Below are 26,178 nucleotides of genomic sequence, written 5' to 3' on the forward strand. Positions count from 1 at the left end.
TTTGTAGTTCACCCACATAAGCTGCGAGGGACACGTGAGGTTTCTCAGCGACAAAACTACGAAATATGTGTCCTGGAACATATAGCACGAGCCTGTGTGTGTGCGCCGTCTGTGTGCGTGTGAAGGACGCACGGAACGCCTTAAATATGCTTCAACTACTAAAGAAGCCATAAAGCAACAGCCAGCAGTCAAACGGGCCACCGCAGGAGCAAGCCCTCCGCCGCCGTTTCATCGCTCACTTTTCGACGGCCTCGCAATGGGAACACATTGTCCTGGCCAGGATGTGGCCCGCCTCGGTTTGGTATTGGCCAGTACGCAACCTCTGGTCGGAGTTGCAGGGGAAATACTGGTTGGGTGCAGGGGTGTTAAAAAGTGGGTCTTTTTGGGGGAACAAATCGGTATGTTATGAGTAGGTTTTAATATATTAATAAACAAAAATTAATAACCATAAATAATTATGGAATTGACAAAATCGTATTTTTGTTTTCCCTTAATATATTAGGGGTATAAATTTAAAATTAAATTAAAACTCTAGTGCTCATTTTTCAAAGTACAACAACCAATTTTGATTCCAAAAACAAATTATGCGTAAGTTTATTTAAAACAACCTTTGTTTATTTTTTTTAAAGATCTTTTTATTTTATTTTTATTTTCCAACTTGCACGTTTTTAACGGTTCTATTGGAATGTTCTTTTATTTAAAACACTGGGAATTGTTAACATTTCTGGATTTTTTAGAGCAACAGATTTCCTTTTTAGAGAGTGGCGCCATCCCACTAGTATTGGCTTTTTATCCATCAAACTTATGGCAATCACTTTCCGTTTCTCCCCAGCCAACATCGAATTGAAGTGTATAAATCGAGTGTATAATTATTGTTATATAATTTAATACCTTAAACACAAAATGCTTATATGAAAAAAGATTTTAACTTCCAAACAATTACCAAAAGAAACATTAGTTTTAATTGCGGAGGAATGGAGGATTCTTAATATATCTTGCGCTTCAGCACAACTTCATTTTTCTCAGGGAATGCATTTTTCTCATTTTGATTTCTTAATGAAATGATTGATTATTTGCATAATTTTTTGCCTTGCACCACTTTAACTGTCCTTTAATGTTCCCTTATTCAAAACACAGGGAAGTATAAGGAGTCCTGGATTTTTAACAGCGCTAAATATCCTTTTTAGTGAGTGGCGCCATCTTACGATTTTTTGATATAACCCAAAACATTTACCTTTGAGTATATGAACACTGCCATACAAAATTGTCCTAATGTACAAAGTAATGTCTTAAACATTTCCCTTCTTTGTCACAAATCTACCTAAGGGAATTATTTTAACCCCTTCTCCGTGGGTCCACACTTTAATTCAAATTTCTGTTATTGGCAAAGATATGTAAAAGTAAATTATCCCTATTTTAGCGTGAATTTTATCCAAATATAGTTTTTCTTTTATGGACGGTAATTTTAAAGTGTGAACGTCTCGATCCGCGTTCGGCTTTTTTCCGATATGGACAGATGCTATGCCATCATCAAATTATTGTACTGTAAAAATTTATATAACTTCATTATCAGTGTCTTCATCGGATTCTGCGCTATGATTGCTATTATCGAGCCCTTCCAATTCCATGTATTCGACGTTGTATTTGTCCAACTGAAAGTTGAAACCAATTTGGAATAAAATAGAGCTAAAATAAAAAAAGAGTTTTCTTAATAAATCTCACCTGGCTTAGTCTTTTAAAATCAGACCAAATTCCGCGCAGTTTGAATGGTGGGACCTTGAAGGGATCCCTAAAAAGCTTTATGGTGTTTAAGATTACATTGACATTATCCTTTTTTAAGTAGTCATAGAATCGATATAGAGATATTGATCTAAGATTTTCGGATGATAAAACATATGAAACAATAAAGTTGCTTTCGTCTTTCGCCGCGTAATGGGTAGATGTAATTTCCAAAACTTCCAAGTTTTTCAAAGGGATCAGCATGAAGACAAACCTTTTGTCTGCAAGGCCGAGTCTCAAGCGTTTCAGCCAACTTACTTTCGTTACCTCTACAAGGTCTAAAAATTCCAGATCTGCATTATCCAAAAGCAAGCACTGAAGATTCAACAAAGCCTTAAGTTCCTTAAGGAGTTCCCACAGGGAAATATCCTGAGGATTATATATTTCTAACTTTGTGAGATTTTTGAGTTGTGCTGTAAAATGAATATCCTTTGTGTGGTAGACAACGGACTCGAGGGATTGCAAATTTTCGAAAGTAGATATCAATTGAAAGTTCTGTGATACAAACGAAAGTTTTCTCAATTTTTTTGGGGATAGCTGGGCAATAGCTCTCAACAGGTTCTCCGCAGGTTGGGAACTGTAATCAACGTAAACACCCAGCCTCTCCAGGTTTGGTAGATTGGCCAAGAGTGGCATGTTTACTGGAGTCAAGTTACGATACAAGTCGGTTATAAAAGCAATCCTAGCAGTTAAGGCCTCTTTGTCGGATACAGAACTCAAAGTCTGCACATAACTTTGATGCTCCATATGAATGGATGCATCAGGGGGCAATCGACACTTTTGACAATAGGTAACGTCTAGGTTATCCCTTTTACCTTCTGAGGACTGTTCCCAACTTTTTACTTCGGGCATACCAAGCTGAAGGTTCTGCAAGGATATAAGGCCAGCCAGCTCCCCAACCTCTTGCGAAGTAAGTTTCGTCCCCTCAATTATGAGACTCTTCAGTACTAGTGACTTCTTGCGGGCAAGAAGCTTAAACAACTTTTCTAGAGACCCCTGTGGATGGACAGTTAGATGTAAATCCTCGAGATGGTTCAACTTGGCCAGTTTATCCATATTTTTGGAACAAAAGAAACCGCTGTGAAGGATCCTTAGGCTGCCTATCTTTGTGACCTCGTCGAGTTCTTCAGGGTCAAGAAGGACAGCTTTCACTTCTTGCAGAGTGTGAGATTCCAAGGAGCTGAATCCTTTAAAAAGCGCTACTAAGGAACCATTTGTAAATTTCCCCTTTATCTCAAGTCGTTTTAGGTTTCTTAAAGTGGCAAGAGGAGCTAAGAACTTCGCGTAATTCTCTTTGCATTTCCCAAAAAAGTCCAGTATAAGTGTCACGAATTCGAGGCCATGAACTAATCGAACCTCGAAGTGTTCTGTTCTAATGCGGTCCACTCGCCTTTCAGTTTCGGTAATCGCCTCTAGCTGAAGAACTTTCACTGCGATCATCTGCTCTATTTGGGCGAAGGAGCATCGGATGGTGGTAAGGGTCGGTATGGAGGCGATTACGGGGATGTCTTCGCTCGGAATCGGATCGTTTTGATAGAGGACTATCTTCTCGATAAAGCACATTGAAGACTCTGATGACAAATTCATGTTATCTAGCAAAGTCCTGGCACTGTACCGACCCTCGTAGCGGAATCGAAAAGCATGGGAGAAGTCTTGATCCCATGCCTGACTCATAAGCTTCGTATCTTCGGTCTCCATTGCTTGGTAATAGGCGTCTGGCATTTTGTTAGAGGGTGTTCTTGTCCCAAAAGTCACTTTCATGCGATCCTCTTCTTTCTCACTGCTAGATTCCTGATCATTTTGGCTGGGATGACGCAGTATGCAAATATCAGTTAGACACCCAGTCAGAGGTAAATCGGCATATATCGAGTCATTGCGAAGACAGCACTTGAGGGAAATAAGCGAGGTAATGGATGCCAACGCGAAGGCCTCTTCGTTACTGACATGGCTTTCGGGTATCCATATTCTTTCGACCTTCCTCTCTTTCAAGGCTTGAAAGAGCCTAACCAGTGATCCCGCCTCATGCTCGCCGAGGAGGATCAGTTCGCTGAGTCTCGGTAGCCTGGCAAGGGCCTTATATTCCGCGGCATCTACACCTAGCTTCATTGCGAAGCTTAGGTATTCCAGTTGGTTGCAGTGCGGTACTATATCAGACAATCGGCCATATAGCTCGTTGTTGACCAAAACGAGTCTCCGTAAGTTTGGATTTAATGAGCACAACTGGACTAGGACATTGGCCTCCATTCGGGCATCTAAGATCAGGGTTTCCAGACTGCTGATCAGCGGCACGCTTTCCAAGCCATATCCTATGACATTGACCATGTTAACTTGGGGTAAATAATAGAAAGTAACAAGAACAAACCTGCTAGTTTTACAGAGAGCTCACGTAATTTATTCTTGTTTTTTAGGCAATTTATCAGGTCATCGAATCTGTCCAAGTGTTCGGGGCAGTAGCTTATTGGTTCATAGACTAACTTCACTGATTCCAATCTTTCGTTTTCCCTTATCTGATAAAGGAAATTCTTCCAGAATAGCTTTTTCTCATGAACTTTCAATCTCAGCATATGAGCATACACATTTGAGAAGTCGATCTCTATCCAGGGAGACCTGTTTAGGAATGTGTTCTTAATACAAAGTTTCTTATAAAGCTCGGGGGACCACTCCTTAAACGCTTTGGTGAGTATCTCGCAGCTGGTTACAAAGTGAATGAGATCGCTGTACCTTAACAAATCATCGAGCACTGGACTGGAAGCGCAGCTCACTTCGATTTGCAGAAATATCTCATTGATACAGTAGGAGTTCAGACTAAAAATCGAAATGTTCTCCCTTTCACCCAAATACTCCTTCATTGCTGCTTGTTTGTCACAACCCATCGAGGCGAATGTGTGGACTGACTAAAAGCAAGCCAAGAAGGTTTGTTTTGGCTCAATGCGTTTCTGTATTGATAAGCTGTCGTTCAAATATAATAAAAACCATTCTCTCTAGATAACACCACATTTTGTACTCTTTTTTCTACTCTTCTTGTACACCTTCATATCTAATACTCTCTTCATATCTTCATTTGGACAGGAAAGAAAATTTTTAAAAATAAATCCGATTTGTTATTCACAGAGCCTAATACCAAACAATTTGTTTGTTATATTGTTTTTAACGGAGAAAGGGTATATTTAAGAATTCTTTTTCAAGGCTAAGCAGCTAATACATTGGCTATGACTGGTTGCCCCAGGTTAACAACAGAGATAACAAGGATTTTTTATCTTATCTATACAACTGCATTTTAAGATTAGGAATACAAAAATAGGGAGTTCCCCAAAAAGCAGCTAACCAAATAAAAAGCTAGTACCACTTGATGTTGCGATATTGAGTACTTAAGTTACAGTTGGTATCTAATACTAAAGACTGTAATAATCGTGTATTTTTATAACAATTATTCTATTTTATTTAACAAATAGAATCCTTTGATAATTTTTTATATTTTTGATGTGTTAACACAATAAAATGGGTGGCATTAAGGGAGATGTTTGATTACTTATCATAAAATTTACGTAATTTATTAAATAGCGGTTGAAAGGTCCATTTTTCAGGGGCACTGGGTTCGCTGTCGGCTTCTAAACTTTTGTGTGATTCTTGGGGAACCAACGGATCGTCATTTTTCATCTTTTTACACATTTCCCATCCCTGTACCTCTAGAAAGGTAATGTGATCTTCATACAACTTTATCTGAGACAATAGAGATCCTATAACTTTTTCTTTTTTGGCAATTTCTTCGTCTTTCTCCGCTAACTGACACATGAGAGAATCTTTCGTATCTGAATTTCCTTCTTCGCTTTTCTCACTCAGTTGTTCTTTTAGAGAAGCTATAAGAAGTTGGTTTTTGCTTTCAGTTATTTTTTGTTGGTTTAACTGAGCCTTGAGAGAAGCTATAAGATCTTTATGCTTTGCCTGTGTTTCGTTTTTCTGCTTAATTTGATTTCTGAGGGAAGCTTCAAGCTCTTTCGATTTTTTTTCATTTTTTGGGCATGTTTGATCTGATATCTGAGCTCTCAGAGAAGTTATTATGTTACTGTTTTCCTTTTCGGCTTCCTTCAAAAAAAATATAGTGCGTTTTAATTTTTTATTAGACGTAGATTCTTTCATTAGTTCCACAATTTCTCTATCAAGTTGTAAATTCTTTTGCTTTGTTGTGGACAATTCCTCTTCCAACTTTCTTATTTTGTCAGCCTGAGTATCAATCTTTTCTTTGTATTCAGTTTTATAAAGCTGACCCGACATTTTTATAGTTTCGATTATCTCGTTTTTGTCCTTAATTTTGTCGTCGAATATTGCAATTTTTTCATTAGCAATCAACAAATCAGTTTCCGACTTTCGTAGTCTAAACTCAAGTTCGAGCACTTTACTTTCCATTGTCTGTTCCAATGTTTGGCTGTCGCACAATTTTGACTACAATACATAATGATACTTTACACATTTGGTATTGGTTAAAGAGTGTATATGACTTGCCTTTGATGAAGAGTCGTCATCATTGCAGAAAGAGTTATTCATAGTATCAGAAATTTTGTTTATAAACCGATGTTGTCCGCAGACAAAATCAAACTAAATGGCACCCTTATTAAGGTAGGTTTATTTATTAATCAACAACAAATAATTAACAAAGCTGTGGGATATCAAACTTTGAATGCACTGTCGTCATACAAATTATGTAATGTCACCTATTAAAAAAGATTGTTGCTGTTACATAAATAAGAATGTAATAAGTTGATTTAAAATCAAAAATACACGTTTTCCTTGGAAATATTTACCTTATAGTATCTGCAATTACTGACTGACTGCTCACCATATTTCTTAAAAGAAATGTTATTCCCTTTGCTAGAGTATAACAAATGCATAATCTTATCAAAAGCCTGATAAAATTAATAGAGCCGATAAGGTTTTGACTCACAATCATTCATAAGATTCAGTGGCAAAATTCTTTTATTTTTTTGCTTTTCCCAGGCTTACGAGCAACTTAGCTATTTAAATGCAAATGATTTAATATCAAAATTTGGTTTTCTTTAATTACAAACGGAGCGCCTTGGAAACATGCTGAATGAATACAAATTAAATCAATTAGACGGAATCCGCCTGGAAATGAAAACCCAGAGATAAGGCCTGGGAAAACGGGGGCGATTGGCTTCGGCCAAATGCAAATTTATTTATTCTTTCTCCGCGTTCTTTTGGGCACTGGCCCGCTGTAAAATCAATGGGCGGCATTTTCCGTTTTTCGTTTCGCAAGCAGAAAAGTACAAGGGAAACAGGTTAAGTTGAGAGGGCAACCAGGAACCAGGCTCAACAACAAAGTAGGCAATTAAATTTATTTTATTCCCACCCCTTCCCCTTTAGGGGCTTAAGGAAATGGTGGAAAACGCAGGCAACACTTGCGTTGCAGGAACCAAAGCGGAAGCGACAGGGAAACCCTGCTGCACCACCCACCCCCAAAGGCACCACCCACTTCCACTTTTCCTTCCTTTGCATAGATAGCGGAAGTGCTTGGCCCTGTTTTTGGGCCCGCCCGATTGCATATGAAGCTACTTCTATCGATTGGCTGCACTTCGCACTTTGCCTACACATTTAGGCCCCCTCCTGCGGGCCTGTTGGCCTGGTCCTCAACCAACGCAATGTCATTGTCCCTGGGCGACTATTAACCCCTTGTGCAGCGAGGGAATGTGATATATATATATATGAAAAGTTCCCTATGAAAGGACAATGAACCAAAGACATGTAATTAAACCTCAGAAGCTATTAATGAAAACTATAAACTTAGGAAAGTTCAGTTTCTTAAGAGCTGAGAAGGCAATTAAAAATTGGTTGCTGTATATATTTATTGATGTTTTGGCTTTAAATATTTATGGTTCTTTATTGTTGGTCATGACTCCTTCGCAATATTAGACCTACACAATTCAAATAAATATTTAATAAAGCTTAAAAACATTTACAAGTATACTTAAGACATTTATTAAAAAAGATTGTGCTTTAAAAATGTTATTCACAATTTTGGTAAAATAAGAATGTTACTTGGGAAAAGAATATTGTATGGTTGAATGTTATTTTAACCAATTTAAGTAGCTCTCTTAAAAAAGTGTCGTCAGTGCTTTTTCTACTTTTCTTAGTATAGAAAGGGAGAACATTTTGCACAATCTCCAAATTAAAGTGTAAATAAAATGTGCTGATTGCGAGTTTAGCTCACCCTTGAGAACTTTCCCTAGAAGCCGATTGCTTGCCGACTTCCAACGATAACTTAGTTCCCTTGAAGAGCACCAACACCCAACTAAAGTCGAATTTTGCACCACATTCAGCATTCGGGGGGCTTCCGCCACATAAATCCCCATCGAACGGGGGAGTCCAGAGGAAGGGGCTGAGATCCGGCGGCAGAAGGACGGAGACTCCACGGTTCGCCGGCGCAACAAAAACAGAAGTGGGGCCGAGCAGAAGAGCAGCAGCAAACTACTTCTAATAACAACAATCAACGCTCTTCGGGTTGTTTGGGTGCTGTGTAATTACATGACAGCAACAGCAGCAGACAACAACTACAGCAACGGCCACTGCAGCAGCAGCAGCAGCAGCAACATTACGAATTACGATAATAATTTCCATTTCTAATTTCCTTGCCACGCAAAAGGCCTTTGCACTTGCCGAGGCTGCCAAGCTGCCGGGCCGAGCTGCCACCACCCGCCCAGGAGCTCCCAGACCACCCTCATCTATGCCCACGCCACCCACGACCCACCACCCACCGTCCTTCTTCCGGCAACAACAGGCTAAACAGCAGGCCAAAACACTTGGATAAAACTGGCAAGGAGAATATAAATTATAGTATATATAAATATTGTATTGAAGTATGCCTAACTTCACTGATCCATATGTACTTATCTGTTCTTCGAATGTTGTATAAGGAAATTTCCAGAAAATATACCAGCATTTTCTTTCAGTGCACACAAATGGGTGGTGGCAGGGGAGGCGAGGTGATTGCCGAGGAACCAGGGCCAGACGTTGGCATAATTTCGATGCAGAAATCCAACAGAATGCAAATGCAATCATTGACTTTTTAGCTTATAACGAAATAAGCGTCGTGTTTATTGGTTGGCTGAACGAGCAGCAGACTCAATGCCTCCCCAGCCGCCCACTGGAAAAGTGGGAAAATGGCAGGAGGACATCGCCTGCACTGTGGGGGTGCACTTAGGAATTCAAAGCCTTGGCTGGGCCACACAGTGGGTTGGCTTGGAATCAGCCGCAACTAAGTTGTACAAAAACTAAGCCTAAGCTGGCCAAAGTGCACAGTACAGATGTGGAGAAATTTAGTTTCCTCTTTGATTATTGGGTATTACATCACTAACTGGGCGGTGATCGAACTATTAAAATTGTACACACATTAATAAATTCAAGCAACTTACATATTTTTAAGTAAAATTGAAAAAGGTTTTGTACAGTAAAGACGCTTTTGTGTTTTTATTAAAAAGGATGAATACTGTTTCCGATTTGACACGATAATGGGTCAAAGAAATGTAGTTTTTCATAAATAAGATAAATATCTGATTTAGGTTTTCCTTTTAAGTTCAAAGAGCAGTTAAATTGTAGAACTATTTTGCATAAGCAAAGACTTTAAAGGGCGCCCATGAAGGTAGAGCCACTGTGCTGATTTTCCTTAATCTTGCGTTTTCCTTAAATTCAGCGGGTTATCTGGCCTGAATCTGCTGAGCCACATAAGACGCGTATCTCCCCGCACTTCGGTGCCATCCACTAGACTTAAATGGGCTGAGCTTTCCACATGGCAGTGCGAATCGGGGATATGCGAGGTCGGTTGTCATCGGGCAGGTGGATGTTTCATCCTTTCCTTCTCTGGGATTTCCTTCCAACCGCAGGAGCCGCGAAGCAAAATTTCCTTTTACGCCGCCACGCCCAGTATCTGCGAGGCAGTTGCCTTTGTTTTTGTAATTTGATAATGCATTTGATTAAGGAAATGAAATTTTTATTAAGGCTGTTTGCTCATTCGCGTCGCTGGCATCGCGCCTTCCTTTTATGATTTTCCCCACATTCTGTGTGCCTGTATGTGTTGTTGCCGGCTTGCCCTTTTTGTTTCCGCATTTTCCCTTCGCGCGGCTCTGTTTTGGGTTTTCCCCACTTGGGCGAATTTTCCCTAACCCGGCAGTTTTGTTTTCGCATAATTTCTTTGAGTGCGGCTTGGATCTCGGCGCTTTTACGATGCGGCATGCTACCTGCCATTGAAATTTGCATTGCAATGGTTAAATATATAATTTCATTTTTCCCCCACGATTCCGTAGGCCATTGTGTTTTTGGGCTATGACTTTGTTATCCTTTGTCTGAATTCCCGCAGGTGAGTGTGTGTTTAGTTAATGTGTTGATGGACAGATGGACGGATTGACAGCGAATAAATAATGAGTGTCCTCAAGGGAATCGTAAATAATACAAAAATCAGGCATTGTAATTGCATTTCCCCGCCGCCACTGAATAACAAGCCGCACAAAAATGATTGTGCTTGGTGTGCCACATTTTCCCCAGCGGACGCGAAAATTTATCACATTTCTTTTTGTTTTTCCACGGCCTGGGACATGTCACGAAACGGGGAGAAGCCGGGAAGGGCTTTTCACTGGCGAGGAGTGCAATGGAATTCGCATTCAACGCCATGGAAAACCCTTCGTGCGCTAACTAAGTGCGCTCATTCAACTCCGAAAAACAAACTTTCGCTATTGTTATTACATTTTTAACATTTTTTTCGGGGTGTGGGAAATCCTCGGCCGGTCATTGACTTTCCAGCAACTTTCCGCTTGACATTTAACGAGCATGTTAAGTGTTAGAATGAAGCCTACTTTTGTGCGTAGTGGCCCACCAAGCACCACCCACCACCCACCAGGCACCACCCACAGCCCGCCCGGTGTTTGCATTATTTGCCAAAACCCCCCAGACATTGTCCACGGACAACAAAAGTTGTGTTGCCGCCATTCATCCCTTCTTAAAGCGGCTAAAACTTTCGGCTGTTAGCCGAATCTGTTAGATTTAAGCCAGTCGAGGGTTCTGGCCCATTGCAGCTTCGCAATGTGGGTCATTGGCTGTAATGTTGTTTTAAAGAGGTGGCCGCATTTATTATTAAAATTTAATCAAGGAGAACTGTTTGTTAAGGAAGCCAGATCGATGGGGTGGTACTGCCATGTTGTCTCGGGTGTACTAACGACTTAAGAGTGTGTGTCAAAGGGTATTCTATTTTGGGTCAACTTTAGTTTTTATTTACTTCGACTTTGTTGACTGCTTCTTGGAATTTTCTTGAAAATGAAGGTAACTTAATACGAAATACATTATCGTTAACCAATTCTTGCTGGCCCTGGGCTTACAATAAGTTTGATTTGCAACCTGTTAGAACAATAGGGAATATAATTTAAATAAAAATATATTTAGAGTTAATACAAACTGACCCTACAATTTTTCAACCGCTTTAATTTTAAATATTCAAATATAGAGAATTTATATATTTTATATTTTACATGTTTTAACGCAAACGGCTTATAGAGTGATATTATTTCTGCCATTTGTAAATCTTTGAATTAATGTTAAATAAATAATAATGTTAAATAACATTAAATAATATCAATTGATTTACAGTTTGGAAATTCAAAATAACTGAAGACTAATAAATAACAACAGAGACCTAACAGAAGAAGGGAAGTTCTCAACAAAACCTGTAAGGACAAAACTGGTTTTCCACCCCATATTCGTTATGTTTGTCACAAGGATAACATAAAAACCTCCCCTGCAACTCCAACACGTCGCCGAACTCCGACGCGTATGAAGCAAGGGCATTGAAAGGCCCACAGACTGTTCCCATTCAATCCCAGTTCGACTTTCAATTTGAGTAATGGGCGCCGAAGAAATTTCGTAAATTTCGGCTAGGACAATGAAAAGGTCCAGGGGCGTGTTTGCGTTGGACCTACCTCAAAGTCAGTCATTTGGAATAGACAATGGGGCGCAATTACAGGCACACCGTTCCGTTTCAATTTTTTCCGAGCTCTGGGAAGGGGCTGCAAGGGGTTAAGAGGGGGTCAGGGGCTACGGGGCTTTGCGCCATGCGGTGCCATCCAAAGCAAACACACATGCGTGAGTGGAGAGTTTACTGCCTGCGAATGCGAGTCCGATGGGGGCAGCAACTTTGTCTCGTTGTCCCGACGCCAAAGGATATGCGCGGCGGAGAACCGGAAACGGGATCGCCGTGCAGCGGATATGGGAAATTATTCACCCCTTGCCGCAGCTCCAGCCGGAAACGGGGCTATCCGTGGATTGGGAATCGCTTTCATTCCTTCCCCTTCAGCTCCCCGCTTTGCGGTTGCCCAGCTGCCCACTTTGCCACCTGCCAGCTCTCCAGCCACCTGGACATTGCCAATGGCATTGCCAACTAAGCGATTTATAAACGATTTGCCAAACTTCGTTTCGACCTTTTCGGGTTTTTGCGGCTTTCAGGCTGCTGTCTTCCGTCCTTTGGGCAACCCATCCACCCATCCACCTGAGAGTGTTAAGTATTTCCCCCCTTCCTTCTTTTTTCAGGCAGGTGAGGCTGTGAGTAGGCCAAATATTTGCTAATGAGTTCTGCTTTTCTATTTATGTATGCCGGGCGGGCGGGCATTTGTGACCTTTCCGGGCGGGCAGAATATATAATATTTACCTATGCAAATGAGAATTCTCGGCTCCGTATTGATTTTTGAGCATTGTTGTGCGTGCGTTTTTCATTTCATGTTTTTTATAAACAGCTTTTTTATGTTTAAAATAAACATGAGTCGTTCAATCTTTCCTAAACCATAACGTTTTGGCAATTTATTTTTCAATCCTTATCCAAAATAAATGATTAATTAGATAAATTGAAAAGTGGTATTATTATAGTCCAAATGTGTATTTTTGAAAATTTAATTTTTAAACATTGTTGTTTTAGTTTCATTTTTTTTTTTAAATTCATTAATTTCATTTAGTTTTTAATTTGTTGTATCTAACTTGACTTAATAGCCTAGTGGTTTTGCTTACTTTATATAAATGGTTTACGTATTCGACGAGATGAATAAATATCAACCTTCAATTAGATAATCGCAAAGTTTCATTATTAAAGCCTAATTGGAAAGGGCAACATAAAAACTTGTTTGTGACTTTTTGAGTTTTTTCCAGGGAAACCATGGTTTTTGTTGCCTTAAATATCTGCTGTAATCGTTGTCCGTCAGAAGTTTTTGCTTTTGCTGTTTTGATTGCTATTTGTCTCTGTGATTGTTTCCGGCCGAGCGACAAAACACGAATTGCAAATTTCAGCCACGCATCATTGATAGCTCGTCATTGGAATTCAATTTGCATTGTTCATGGGCGCTGGCCAATCCGCCGACAAATGGCCGCAGTGCTGCTCCGGAGGGGGAAGGGGGAAGGATATGGCTGTGGTGGAGGAGGAGGTCCTGGATATGAATCCTGGGCTGTCGTCTTTTGGCTGTTTTGCGGTTCTGTTTGCGGTTTTATCGGTGGCCTATGGCTATCAATTTCCATCAACGTACGTATGTATCTACATGAATTCAATATCTATGTGCGCCTTCCCAATGTGACTGCAGCAGATTTCATTTACATGCATTTGATAATATGTTACGTAATTAATTTAAATCACTGCACACATAACAAGCTCGTCCCACGTGTCATTATCATTGTAAAAGGCATTTATACTAACAGTTGGGCGAGGTTCTGGTTTGCACAATATCTAAAATGATTTCATCGATATTTTATTTTTTCCTGTATGTGTTATTTAAATGGGAGTTTTTTTTAATTCGACTAATTGAGTTTGCTTGTTGCCTTGACAGCTCATGTCTAACTTTGTAATTGAAATAATATAAAAACAGCGAATGGCTGATGCGAAAGTGTTAGGTGTGATTTTTAAATAAATTAAAGTGTACCTAAAATTAAAGAAAATGTTGTTAAAGGAATATATCCATATTGCCTGTAAGCACAATATTTGTTAAAGGAATCTATGGCTTGTATACAATTTTGTTTAGGCTTAAACGTTTTATTACTGACTTTGCAATGGCAATTTAAAGTTTAATTATTTTCGGCACGTTCGAAACACACTTTTGATAAATGCGAAATGGGAAAACTTTAATACCTTCCGCCCTGAAAACCCAATTGATCCTGAGGCCTTTTCGGTCAGAGAAAATCGAATTCCCACGGAGGCTCTGCAAATTGATTTTTAATACAATTTAACCGCAGGCGAAAAAAGCTGTACGAACTGGGAGAAGCGAATGTTTTTATAAAAGTGCTTTAAGTATATGTATATATTTGCTGGACTCCAGTTCGCATTGGCCAACTCACCCACCCCACCCACTCTGTCCCTCTGCATTTGAGTGTTGTGTTTCTGGAGGATTTATCGCACTTGGTCTGCCCGCCTGCCCTGCGCTTTGTTTGCGGCTCAGCTTTGGACTGACATGAAAATCCAGGCAACGCCATTGTCCAAGCGGAGCGCAAAAAAATTGGGGGATAGAAGAAAAACTGCAGCCACATGTTGGGGCTGACGCAGATCCCCTTTCGCCCGATTTTCCCCGCCTTTCGGCCATGTTTCTAACATGGCTTTGTGGCCACCTTTTTGCCCACGCCCCGAAACTGTTTAAGTCCCTTTGAAGCCACTCCCACATCACTTGGCTGCCTTTTTATTTCGGGGAATCCCTTTGCCGCCGGCAACTGCTCGGTTTAATTGCATTTCTGTTGGGCCTGAAAATTGCTTGTCATTTGTCACGACGGCCATCTGCATTTGCCTAAGCCATATAAATGAGTTGGCCATTCAGAGCGACGAGTTTTGCGGCGGAAATGCAGTTCAAGTTGCTCATTATGCGGATCACATTAAGCCCGCCGTCGCACAAGGACTTAAAGGGTTTGCGAAGTTCAATCTACGCCACTGTGTTTGCATGGAAAACTAATAAGAGGGTTCTAGTGAAATAAGCGACTCTTAAATATATTTTTTAACAATTTAAAAAAGCTTTTTTTAAGTACGTATTTTGAATTATTATTATAATGAATTATACTTATTATTCATGATAATAATAATTCAAAATTTAATTAATATTTTTAATTTTAAGACATTTTCAGAAATTTTCTTAGAGGTTTTGGATTTCAATATAAGCAAGAATATTTGCATGGTGAAGTGGTTTTGTGGCTTCTTTGTTTTATGATTATATTAAAGAACTTAAGCAAAATTATATTATATTTTAAATTTGTTTAAAAAAACCAAATTAAAAATGATTTTACTTAAAAAATTGGGATAATTATATATGAAATTCTATTTTTAATGGATTTTATGTTTATGATAAGGCTTTAAATGGTTTTTAACTAGTATAAGCGATTTTGTTCAAGCCAGTGACTTGTGATTCTGGATTCCAATAGTATCATCCTTCCTATCTCCCTAAAAAAACCCCAAAAAGGACACTAAGATTACGTTCTTAAATAAATGTCTCTTTTTTAATTTATCATCATTTTCAGCTTAAGCTCGGCTCATCCAAGTCTCAACAGCCACCGAGAATCACCAGAAAAAAGGCAAAGGGAAAGGGACAACAAAATGAATGCCAATCTATGGAGCTGGGCGAAAGCCACCGCATTGCGGGTCCAACAAATAATTAAATTTATTTCAACTTTTGTCGCTGCCAGCAGAAAGCGAGCAAAGCGCGGACCGCCGACAAAATTGTAATTTGCATAGGGAAATGAGGGGGGAACGTGGCCGAGGGAAGGTCGCCAACAACTGGACCGTGGGAATTGGAATTGCGGGATTAGGGGACTCAGAACTGGGGGGCATCTCCTGCCTCCCCATTGTCCTGGTTCTCCTCGAACTCAACGCCAAGTGGCAATTAATCAGTTTGTCCAAGTGGACCAAGTGCAGCGGGAGTCAGAATTTGTCCATCCTTCGGCCACGTCCGCCCTGCGGGCTCATTTATATGGCTTCGATTTTTATGGCCCTTCGAATGTTGCAGGAATGCGCCCCTCTAGTTTATGGCGGTCAGCTCTCTTGGCGATTTTCCCTGGCATAAAAATATTTGAGGTCATAAATATGGTGCACGGAATTGGCCTAATTGAGTGTATTACATGTTGGCCAGCCAAATAAGGACCATTCCAAGTGGAATAGTGCGGACCGCCCAGGGTGGCGAATTTATTTATTTTTCATTGCCTCATGCTGGCCCGATTTGTAAAGCGTATAAATGCGGCTCAGTGCCAAGTTTTATGTTTTTCAGGCGGGTCTAGGAAACCCGGCCGAACCCAGCCGAACCCTCTGATCTTTTTGTGATTGATTTCCCAATACTTTTTCGTTGGCTTATTTAAATCGTTTTAGTGCTGCAACGCCTCTAGTTTTCGTGGGCTGAAACCCTCTTTTCTAGGGAATTCCCAGCCACTTGGGCTTTTTCCTTTTGACCAACAGTTCGTTGGAATTTCTCCCCTGTTTTCGATTTGTTTTGTGTTTCTTTACTTTACTTGGACAAGTAATAAATGAATATTGACAGGAGGCGGCGCTGCCATCAAAACTTTCAGCCTACCGACATAAAAACTTAACTAATCGCCCGGTTATCGACTTAATGCTCCATTTTTCTTGCCTCGCCAGTGCTAAAAAAGAATGGAGGGATACCCCATTGAAGGGACCTCTGACAGGCGCACACGCTCACGCACACACATGGCCCTAAGTGGCACTTGACAGGACAAGGCGGTGGCGGTGACCTCGACTCGGAACGGGGCACAGGGATGTGTGGTACGGGAATCGGAATCAGGAGCAGTCGCCGAGCCTTTGAACTGCAAGGCAAGTCAAATGAAAAACCCGACCGGAGGCAAGCTCGACCCCAAACAGAAATGGCCAATGCTTGCCCCTTGGCCAGCTCTTGCCTGTGGGCCAAGCAAAAAATCCCAGACGGGGTTTCAGGGACAATAAATAAAAATTTGCTATCGATTTTCGGTCTAGGAGCAGAAAGCAGCAGGCCAAAGTGAAACAGAACCCGTGAGTGTTTGTCTTGCGCTTGTTTGCCTTTCGTTTCGTTGTTTCGATTCTCGATTCTGGACTCTCGGTTCTTGATGTCTTTGGTCCTCCTCCATGCTCCTGCGAGTCCTGGGGTCCTGCCCCCGTCTAATGGAGAGAAATTGCCTTTTAATGAGTCGGCAATTTCATCTGCGCCGTGCCCCTCGATTTGACAGGCTTCAATTAATTTGTTTTTTGCCCTGCTGCACTGCTGTTTTCTTTTTTAATATTTGTTAATTAAATGTAATCATTTTCTGTTGGCCAGTGCAAGAGGCTGGCATTTTCTCCAGCTTTCGGCCTGTCAACTTTGATGTGAGTATGATTGTAGATGGGAAGTTTATCAATTTTGATTTATGTTTGAAATAATTTGGGGCACTCGGAATACACAGGTTATTCCGTATATAATAATGTTTAAAGTACGGTGAACACGTCGTATGAGTAATTTTTCACCTCCATCTCCATTTTAAAACGATCGGAAATTTTGACAAATACCATTGACTTTAAGTTTGGTTAATACATATTTTATTTTTGAATTTAATCATTTTATTTACCTCTGGTTAAAAAACATTTACATTAAAAACCAATATTATAATGGTATTTTATATTAATTGAGTTTATCTAAAATAAATCTATCTTTAATTTCGTAAAACTTTTAAGTAAAATCACAATTAGTTAATGCTAAAAAAGCAACATTATTTTTTAAATATAGATATGTAAATATAAACGAAAATGGCTAGAAATCGGATATTTAGTATCAAATAAGTAGGCGAAATTAATTAGAAACATTCAATCTACGTATCTTAAAGTTGGCAATATTTTTCAGTATAACGTAGTAATTAGGTTAATCTAAAATATATTTAAATTCAAAACAGAGGTAAATCGAGTCGAATTTTTAGTTTCAGTTTTTGCATTGATTTGCAAACTGTATTGCTTAGACTTCTTGGATCGCTGAACCGAACTTCCCAGTTTTGGCTGGAAAAACAAAATTCGAGTTTGCTCGGCGGTTGGGCGATGAAATCTGCTGATTCCCAGGGGCTGACCGCCCCTCGGTGGGCGTGGCGGGTGCATCATAAATATGCGTGCATATGCATGCAGGACCCTCGGAAAGCGAGAGCCTGTGTATGTGTGTCCGCTCCATTTGCTTTACGACTCCATTTTGTGAGCTTTTCATTTCCATTTCCCTCGTTTTTTGTTTTGAATACTGCTTTTTCTGTCCCCGGGCCCGGTCCCCTTTCAATTTGTTTTACTTTGCTTGCCATGTTTGAGCGATTTATGGAGGCTGGACAACTGAAAAAGTTACGAAAGATGGCAAAAAAAAGCACCCTTGAAATGTGTTCCGCTTGCTGCCATAGATAAACGTCTTTCCTGCCTGCCTACAAATTGTTTTCCCAATCGATTCACCCCTAAACTTTAAAGTATTCAAGGTCGTCGCTGCGGGTGGTTCGTAAACGAAATCCATTAGTGGGTTACCCAGATATATACTACATACAGCGCCGAGCAGCCCGGGAAAGCTGCTGTTCTCAGCGCAGAGTTGAAAGTTCATTAGTAAGCCATAAAGTAGGCTATAAATTCCTGCGGCCCACACAGCGCACATATGCGATAAGTATCCGCCCACTTGCCCACACACACTGCCGGAATGGCTCATTATCAACACGCAGACGAAAAGATACAGCGGGAGGGAGCGATTCTGCTGAGCTCTAAGCACGAGGATCCAGCAGATGCTGCCCGCAACAACGGTTTGAGTGGCTGTTTCCTTTCGCCAACTAGCGTTGATGTCCACACTGGGAGAATTAAGGTACCACCATGTTGATTACCAAAAGGGATTTAAGGAGAAACAAAGAATATACCTTTCGATCTATAAAATACGCTAATACTGATTTATTATCATATTTCTCTTTTATTTCAAGGAGCAATATCAAGACCAAATTTAATTTTTATTTCAAGATATTTCCCTTTTCAAAAAGCAAGCTTAGGAGCACTTTCGTCTAGATTTCAAGAAACTTTCTTCTCAAAAATCAAAAAAAGACTAACTCTTAAGCTGTATTTATTTACTTTTCTCATACCTAATATTTCTGAGTGTACAAATAAAATGTCTGGATAGCAGGGTCTTTTTTAATTGTGTAAAAATTAATTAAATATTTAAAAATAAAGAAAGGTAGCTCATATTTCACTTTCCTCATGATGAATATATTTAATTTTGTATTGATTTATTGCCTAGATGCCTTATTTTATTCCTAGACAATTTCCCCCAGTGCACAAGTGTGGGTGTGGCACATCTCCAGGCGCTAACCAAACCGCACATCCACATTTAAATTATGCAAGTCCTTGTCTAGGCTGTTCCATTACATCTGTCTGTGAGTCGGTTTGTTTGCCTAGCCGCCCGTGTCTTTGACCCAGAAGCACACATTCCGCGTTTTATGTTCTGCTCTATATATACACTCACTTGTGTGTATACCCTCCTCTATGAGCACACTCGTTCGAGCGGCCCAGGTTTTCGTGTTTGTCAATTTGGGCAATGCCTGCAAACGATTTTTATTTGGGTCTGCTGCCGTTTATTTGTTTAAATTTAACGCATCAACGTACCCACCTCTCGAGGCCGTTTTTTCCACTCTCATTTTATTTGCTTTTCTATTATATTCCGCACAAGGCTTTCTTTTTGGCTTCTCTGTGGGAAAACAAATTAAATCTCTTGACTGCGCCCCAAAGTCGGCTGCAGTTTTTAAACAATTTAAAGCAGGTGCTTATGTGTTTAGAAAATGTGGTTAAATGTCAAGTACTTTCTGTCCTTTCTGGTATGACTAGGAAATTAGTTAAATCAATTAAATTAAAGTTTAGCTAGTTTCTAGGGTTTTGCTCAGTATCATGTGCTGAAATCGAGTTCATCAATTTTTCGCTGGTCATCAGCGAGTATTCATGTACCTTTCATTTCAGCTCGGTTTTCCCCTGGTTTGTCTATTTCGGATTATTTTCCTTTGCAGTTTCGGTTCATTTAATTTCGCCGTTTACCAAATATTTTCGTACACACGGCTTTGCCTCTTTTCCCGCGTTCAATTTCGCTTTTCTTTATATTTTTTGCGGGCACTGCAAGCTTCTCTTTCAATTTTCATTCAATGTTATCGTGTCGTGGCACAAAGTTGTTTTTTCCTCCTTTTTAGAGAATGTTCTATTTTCCTTCTTTACGCTTTATTTTTGAGGGGTTCGTCCAACCCCTCGGGGTCCGTGTTGCGTGAAATCGCATCAATTGTACAAACTTTAGGCGCGTTATTTAATTTGCCATTGAGGCAGTACGCTCCATTTATTCGCCTGTCCAGTCCAGTCTGTCTCGCAGGCAGGACTCGACGCGGCTTCTTAATTGTTTGGCCCGGGCCAAATATTCGTGCGAATATTTGCAGGCAAGGATTTGAGAGAAAATTTAATTACAGTGGAATACGAAATCCCGAAATCATTCCGACCTTGGCCAAATTCAATTCAATCAACAGAGTCTCATTCCTCGAGACCCCGACATGTCCCTGGGCTCTTTTCTGGGGTGGCTGCCCCGGCTTCAAGCTGTTCGACATGACCCAGTTCGATGCTGTTTGAATAATTGATCAGCTGCCGCTGCCTCACTTGCCTTACTTGGCTTACTTGCTCTCAGCCAACCCAGTCAACGGCCCTGCCCGGCCTGGTCGTCCTTTTTTCGGTTGGGTTTGGGCCGTAATTGAGCCGCCGGCTTGTTATTGAACCCGCCCAAGATGTGTGAGGCTGGCGAGAATCGGAAAAATGTCACGGTTCCTTAATTATTTTCTTAAAGTAATTGATAGTCTGTTGTGAAAACAATGTCGCTTGGGTAACAGCTGGGTTCATCTGGCGCGAACACGTCACCAGTTATATGTTGATATTAAAGATGGTTAAAAAATAGCTATATTCTTCTATAAATAACTTACTTATTATATTTTATAATAATTCATAACCATACTGTTTTCTCTTTATGCCAAGGCTTTTTGAAAAACTTAATGACCTTTAGAACTTGTATTTCGTACGACTTGACCCTTAATTAATGTCTTGAATTACGCAGGACAAGCATGTAGTGCAGAACCAAACTTTTTTGTCAAGTACACACTTGGGCCAAGAACTTAATTTAGTTGGGAGGCCCCGGCACCCCACCCCTGGAACTTTGGCCAACTTGTAAGAAGGTCGCCTCCCACGTTCCCTCCCCGCATATGAGTTGTGATCATTTAGTTAACTTCAAGGTTGATGAAATTTAAATTTGAAACTTTACTCATTTAATATTGATTTAATGATGTTGTTCTTGGGCACAACTTTTCAACCCAACGGAATGTTCTCTTTGAGTTGGCTTGCTTGCATATTTTTCTTCAGACTAGACATGAAGTAAATAGCGAACCGCCAGCATGAAGAATCGCTCGTTAATAAGCGGGTTGTGCCAAATGGTTTCCCCTCAATTTTACAATAAAATTGAGTTGGGTACTTGCAGAAATTGGTATGTTTGATTTTTAATCTTCCATCTTGGCAAATTTATCAGAAATTCATATGCACCTTTGGGCTCAAATGAGTTAAGAGCCTCTTAGCCCCAAAACTTTTAGCCGCCCAACCATAATATTTAACCAAAAGTTTGGCCCCTATCATTGGATGACCTTTCGTGTTTTGGCAGCAACATAATTTATGGGGAAAATTCTTATCGTTGCCCTTGGCATATGTGTTAGCCACAAAAACTCATAAATAATTAATGGGTAAGAATACCCAAAGCCAAACAAGTTCAAGGCTAGGCCGAGGGCTAATTGTGAGGAGAAGTCAAACGCAAGGCACTTGAATAGGTAAAGTAAGTAAAGGATAAGTTGGAAACTAATATTGGCTAACACTATTTAGATACACGTTTAGACAAGTACGTCAGAATAGATTGGTTCTGGGAGGTAGTTGAGATATTCATGGGTATACAGATGTTGGGGAGAAACATTTTTCTTTGCCCCTTATTATTAGGGAATTCAGCCACGAACTTAAAGAGGTATTCCATCTAAAAGTAGTGTTCAAATAATAGTGTAAAATAGAAGTGTAATTGAACCGAGAAGGGTAGTTCTGGCACTTCCATTTTTGAAACAATTACAAAAAAATAAGACACAAAAATGGGGGGCAATGTTAACATATTTTAAATGAAATATTTAAATGTAAAACATTAGTCAATTTGACCACAAACTCATAAAGGAGTTCTACGTTAAAATCGGAATCTAAGTTATAGAACCTAGAAGGTTTAGCATCTGGAAGAGCAGTTTTGTGTTCTGATTCTAAAAGACATTGGTAAAACAGAATAATTGATCATGAAGAGGGGTCAAAGGGGTACTTATTTAATGTATACAAACTTCAAAAAATGTTCAAAAGTAATTAAAATATAAGGTGATAATAGTGACAACACTATTTTAAATTATTGGTATTGTCAGATTCGTACCCCAATTCAAATAGCTTACAAAATTTTGCCTCGAACAGGCATCCATCCACTGTTCGGGTAGAAAACCGGGCACTTTGGCGGGAAGGGTTGAGTGCAATATGGATGGGAAAACACACGATAATAATGACATTGCAGCCGATGATGCCTGTAACTGTTGCATTGTTTCCACTCCAGCTCGGCGAACAAAGGGCTGCAACACTATCGCTCCTTGTTTGCTACAATTTAAACATTTGTTGTTTCCCAGGCCAGAGCGGTCTTTAGCACGTTTACATTGAATTAAACGCCGGAGGGTGAGCTGAAAAAGCAGATAGCAACTGCAGCAGAAACAACAATTTGCCGGCGAACAACAAGTGCAAGTGCAGTGGAACATGGCCAACTGAAAATCAACAGACAGACAATGTTGCCCGGCCAGAAGTGCGGCAACCCGGGCGTCCAGGAACAGAGCCGAGACCCAGAAAACAGAACCCAGAATCCAGAATCCCATTGGCAGAGCCGGAAAGTGAAACAAGCTCAGCTGAAGTGAAAGAAAAACAGACAACAGTCAACGAAACAATGGCAACAATGCGCTCGAGAAAATTCTGATATTACTGGTACTTTGTTCTCATTTCGTTCAGCGGGTCCCGGGCATATTATTTATTATTATTTTTGGGGCATTTTATATACGTGCACTTCCCCACCGATATGCTAATTGAAATGTGAAAACGAGGAATGAAGACTCTCAAGAATCCTTATCGAGCGAAGGGAAACAAAAGGGGCTGTGCTCCACTCCAGCAAGCTCAGTGAAAATGAGCGCGGGCTCTCGATAAATTGAATTATCAAGAAAGGACTCTTAATGAAATGCATTAACAGGGAAAATACAATGGTTAATTTATAGGGTTGTGGGCTGCATCGTTGAATTTTCAGTGGTTACGAAGCTGGAAAAAAATTATGAAATTATTTGGGTTTCTTAAGAGAAATACAGAAATTACACGTAAGCTGGACAAAACCATTTTGAATATTTTTTGAAAATTTTAAATATTTGCATATTTGTTGTACTTATATAGAAATTTATTTCGTAATATTGTAGCCACATAAAATAAATTTCTCCATAGCACACAGAAAATAGTTTTCGTACATCAATTACCAAAAAAATATTATTGGTTATCGCATTTTTAATTAATAAAAAATAAGATGTAAGTTTCGCCATTCCTCAAGAGATATTCTCTCTACTGAGTCACCCGAAATATTCCCTTGAGAGCAGCCCTGTCCGAAAGTGCCGATGAAGGGGCCGTAAATATTTTATCACAACGCGTGTGTCCGCACATTATTCATTAAAATTTGCTCCATCAACGGCGAGGAATGCCAGTCCAACAAAAAGAGCCGAGTCAGAGTCAGAACGCGAAATTGAAGCAAACGAGGCAGCAGTAAAAACTTCCAATTACTCAGGCGCAGCCTCGCATCCTCCAGAGCCAAGTGGATGGGCACATAAAAAGGATGTACATGCATGTAGTTGAGCGGATCTGTGTGCTTTTAATATCCTTTTCTTTGAATAATTCATGCACCCACCAGGCTGACCACCCCGTTTGCTCCGATCCCGATCCCGATGCCAAACCCGAAACTCTTCAGCGGCAATCAGAAGAGTTGACGAGGGCCGCCCGGAAGGGTTGCCATTCATTCGTTCCAAAGGCAAACTTATTAATTGGCACTTGAGCTGTGGTAACCACAGGCCCGACAGTACATCCCTCCCCCCACATGTATGGGGATGTGTCCGTCCCCCACGGCAGGCATTTCTCCATATACCCACGTCATTCAGCTCTTTTTAAGCGGGCATAATTTAACAGCGTTTCGGCTTTTTTCCCTTCGCGTTTGTCAACTGAGCGCTGGCGAGGACCCCTTTGGATATTGCTGGTAATCCACTTGGACAACAACAGCAGCGGGTCCTGACCATGGGGCTCGAAAAAATCTCCAAAGGGCCCTGCTGGCTGGCATACCCTGCAGCCAGCCAGCGGAATTAAATCCCTTTGGGCTCCAAATTATTCGGCCAACTGAATGGCCAAAGGACAGCGATAGCTGGCTCTCAATAAAAGCGGAATCTTTACTAAATTATAATTATAAATATATTTTAAATAATATACAACCATAAAGAACTTTCCATTGTGGGAAATGGGTTGTTTAAAATAGGATGTATCGAATGCCTTCTTACATAATTGTTTTAACGCACTTTACCTCATCACATTCGCAAGTTGCATTTTATTCAATACACTTCCTGCATAAAAGGTGTCTGGCGGAAACTTTCTTAATTTGCATATAACGGCAACCTCATATTTTCTCGTATTTAGCATAAAATAACTTCTAGGCCAGACACCATGCCACCGCCCAGAGACTTGGGGTGCGCAGACTGCACTTCCTGGTTTCTCCTAGGGTATGCGTTCAAATTTGAGTGACAGCGCGACACATGAGACAACCTCATATCCTCAGACTCGGGCACGGCGCCATTGTCACGTTTCAACATTTAAATTAAAATGTTTCGGTTAAAGGACGGCTGGAAAGCTGCGAAACTTTCCTTGCGTTCAGGGCGAGCAAAACCGCAATGAACAAAAAATCCCCGGCATATCCATTTAAATATGGCCCAGCAAAAAATCAAAAAAAAAGAAGCGGGGAAAAAACGCTTAAAAAATGCCTTGGTTGCGCTTTTTTCGCTGGCCGCTGTCTTTTGCAGTCGGCGCTGCTTGTTTGGCGTTCTGCACTTGAGAGCCGCCTGGTTGTTTGTGTTGTTCTTGTTGTGTGGAGGGGCGGGGGTGGTGCTATCCGGAATCCACCCTCCACTATCCACCATCCGCCATCCGCCATCGCCAGTGGCAGCTTCGTTTTGACCAGCTCCATTGCCGTCGCCTGCACTCGTCTTCATTTATTCAATGCCGCATCGGCTTTGGGCCACACGGCGTATGCGTGCTCTGCGAAATTCCACACAAGAAACTTTTCCGCTGCGAAAAGTGCAAAAAAAAATCATTGAGTGGCACAAAACAAGCATTTTCACCAGTTAACCAACAGCTTGTGCTTGAAGATTGCAGCAGGTTTTTTGAAGATGAAACCCATGAAGTTTGTCTTGACAATCGAGTGGTTTTAATATTATAAGAGGCAAGGTTATTAAAAAGAATAAGATAACATTTTTATGTTATATTTTTAAGAAGTATAAAGTATGTTTGTCTCATTTCTATATCCAAAAGGGACTGCTTGGCATGTTTCGAAGACTAGAAAAACTTTGAATGTGTGTATTTCATCGGGATTTTTGATCTAAAAGAATATATAAAGATTAAAGTTAATTTTACAATCCAATTTTCCATTTTTAATTGACTTCTCAAAACAATTTTTATATTGAATTATAATTGAAATAACTTTTGTTGTTATAAGAATGATGTTTGGCCAATCACGTACCACAGAACATATGTGTAATCATATATATTTTATCATTTCCTTCCCTAAATTCACAGTATACTGGCTCACTGCCAGTACAGTAAGTTTTTCTGTTTAATCGAAGCTTCTCGTTTCCAAAAATCAATCATTTCATCTCCAAGGGTCCCTTCTCGGCGAAGCATCAGCAGCCCTGACTGCAGTGACCCTGTCGAATTATGCACTTTCATTAAGTAACTGCAATCAGGCGAATAAAAATCCTTTCGAGAGCAATCTGCCAGCTTGGCTGGCTGCCTTAACCTTGTGTCTGGCTGAGCGTGGCTTAATGCACTTTTAATTGAGCCGAGCACCCTGGGCGAGGGAGCTTGAAAGGAGTGTAAATGGAAAATTATAATTAACATTGCCAGATGCCTGCGACACACCTCCGAAGCACCCCGTCCGGTCATTTCTTTAATTACAATTTTGCTGGCTGCAAGGTGAGCACATCTAACATTGCGCATACGCCGTGTGTTTTCCATTAGTTGCCATAAATTAT

At 40.4% G+C, this 26,178-nt stretch overlaps 2 protein-coding genes across 3 annotated transcripts; both read right to left on the reverse strand.

Annotated features, from left to right (window-relative positions):
• Positions 1 to 720: 720 nt before the first annotated feature.
• On the reverse strand, positions 721 to 4,655 carry LOC108028208 (uncharacterized). 2 transcript variants are annotated; one of them, XM_050886013.1, is made up of 4 exons: positions 4,501 to 4,655; positions 4,142 to 4,386; positions 1,723 to 4,085; positions 722 to 1,652 (listed from the first exon to the last, which is right to left on the reverse strand). In XM_050886013.1, the coding sequence occupies exons 1-4, from the start codon at positions 4,650 to 4,652 to the stop codon at positions 1,554 to 1,556; spliced, it is 2,859 nt and encodes a 952-aa protein (XP_050741970.1). In that variant the 5' UTR covers positions 4,653 to 4,655; the 3' UTR covers positions 722 to 1,553. The 2 variants fall into 2 exon arrangements, with proteins under 2 accessions (XP_050741969.1, XP_050741970.1); XM_050886012.1 differs by having other exon boundaries at positions 721 to 1,652; positions 4,142 to 4,655.
• A 561-nt stretch (positions 4,656 to 5,216) lies between these two features.
• Positions 5,217 to 6,383, reverse strand: LOC108028165 (interaptin). Its single transcript, XM_017099825.3, has 2 exons — positions 6,280 to 6,383; positions 5,217 to 6,219 (listed from the first exon to the last, which is right to left on the reverse strand). The coding sequence occupies exons 1-2, from the start codon at positions 6,319 to 6,321 to the stop codon at positions 5,305 to 5,307; spliced, it is 957 nt and encodes a 318-aa protein (XP_016955314.3). The 5' UTR covers positions 6,322 to 6,383; the 3' UTR covers positions 5,217 to 5,304.
• Between the last annotated feature and the right edge of the window lie 19,795 nt (positions 6,384 to 26,178).

This window comes from Drosophila biarmipes, chromosome 3L (assembly GCF_025231255.1).
Source record: "Drosophila biarmipes strain raj3 chromosome 3L, RU_DBia_V1.1, whole genome shotgun sequence".
Lineage (NCBI taxonomy): Eukaryota > Metazoa > Arthropoda > Insecta > Diptera > Drosophilidae > Drosophila > Drosophila biarmipes.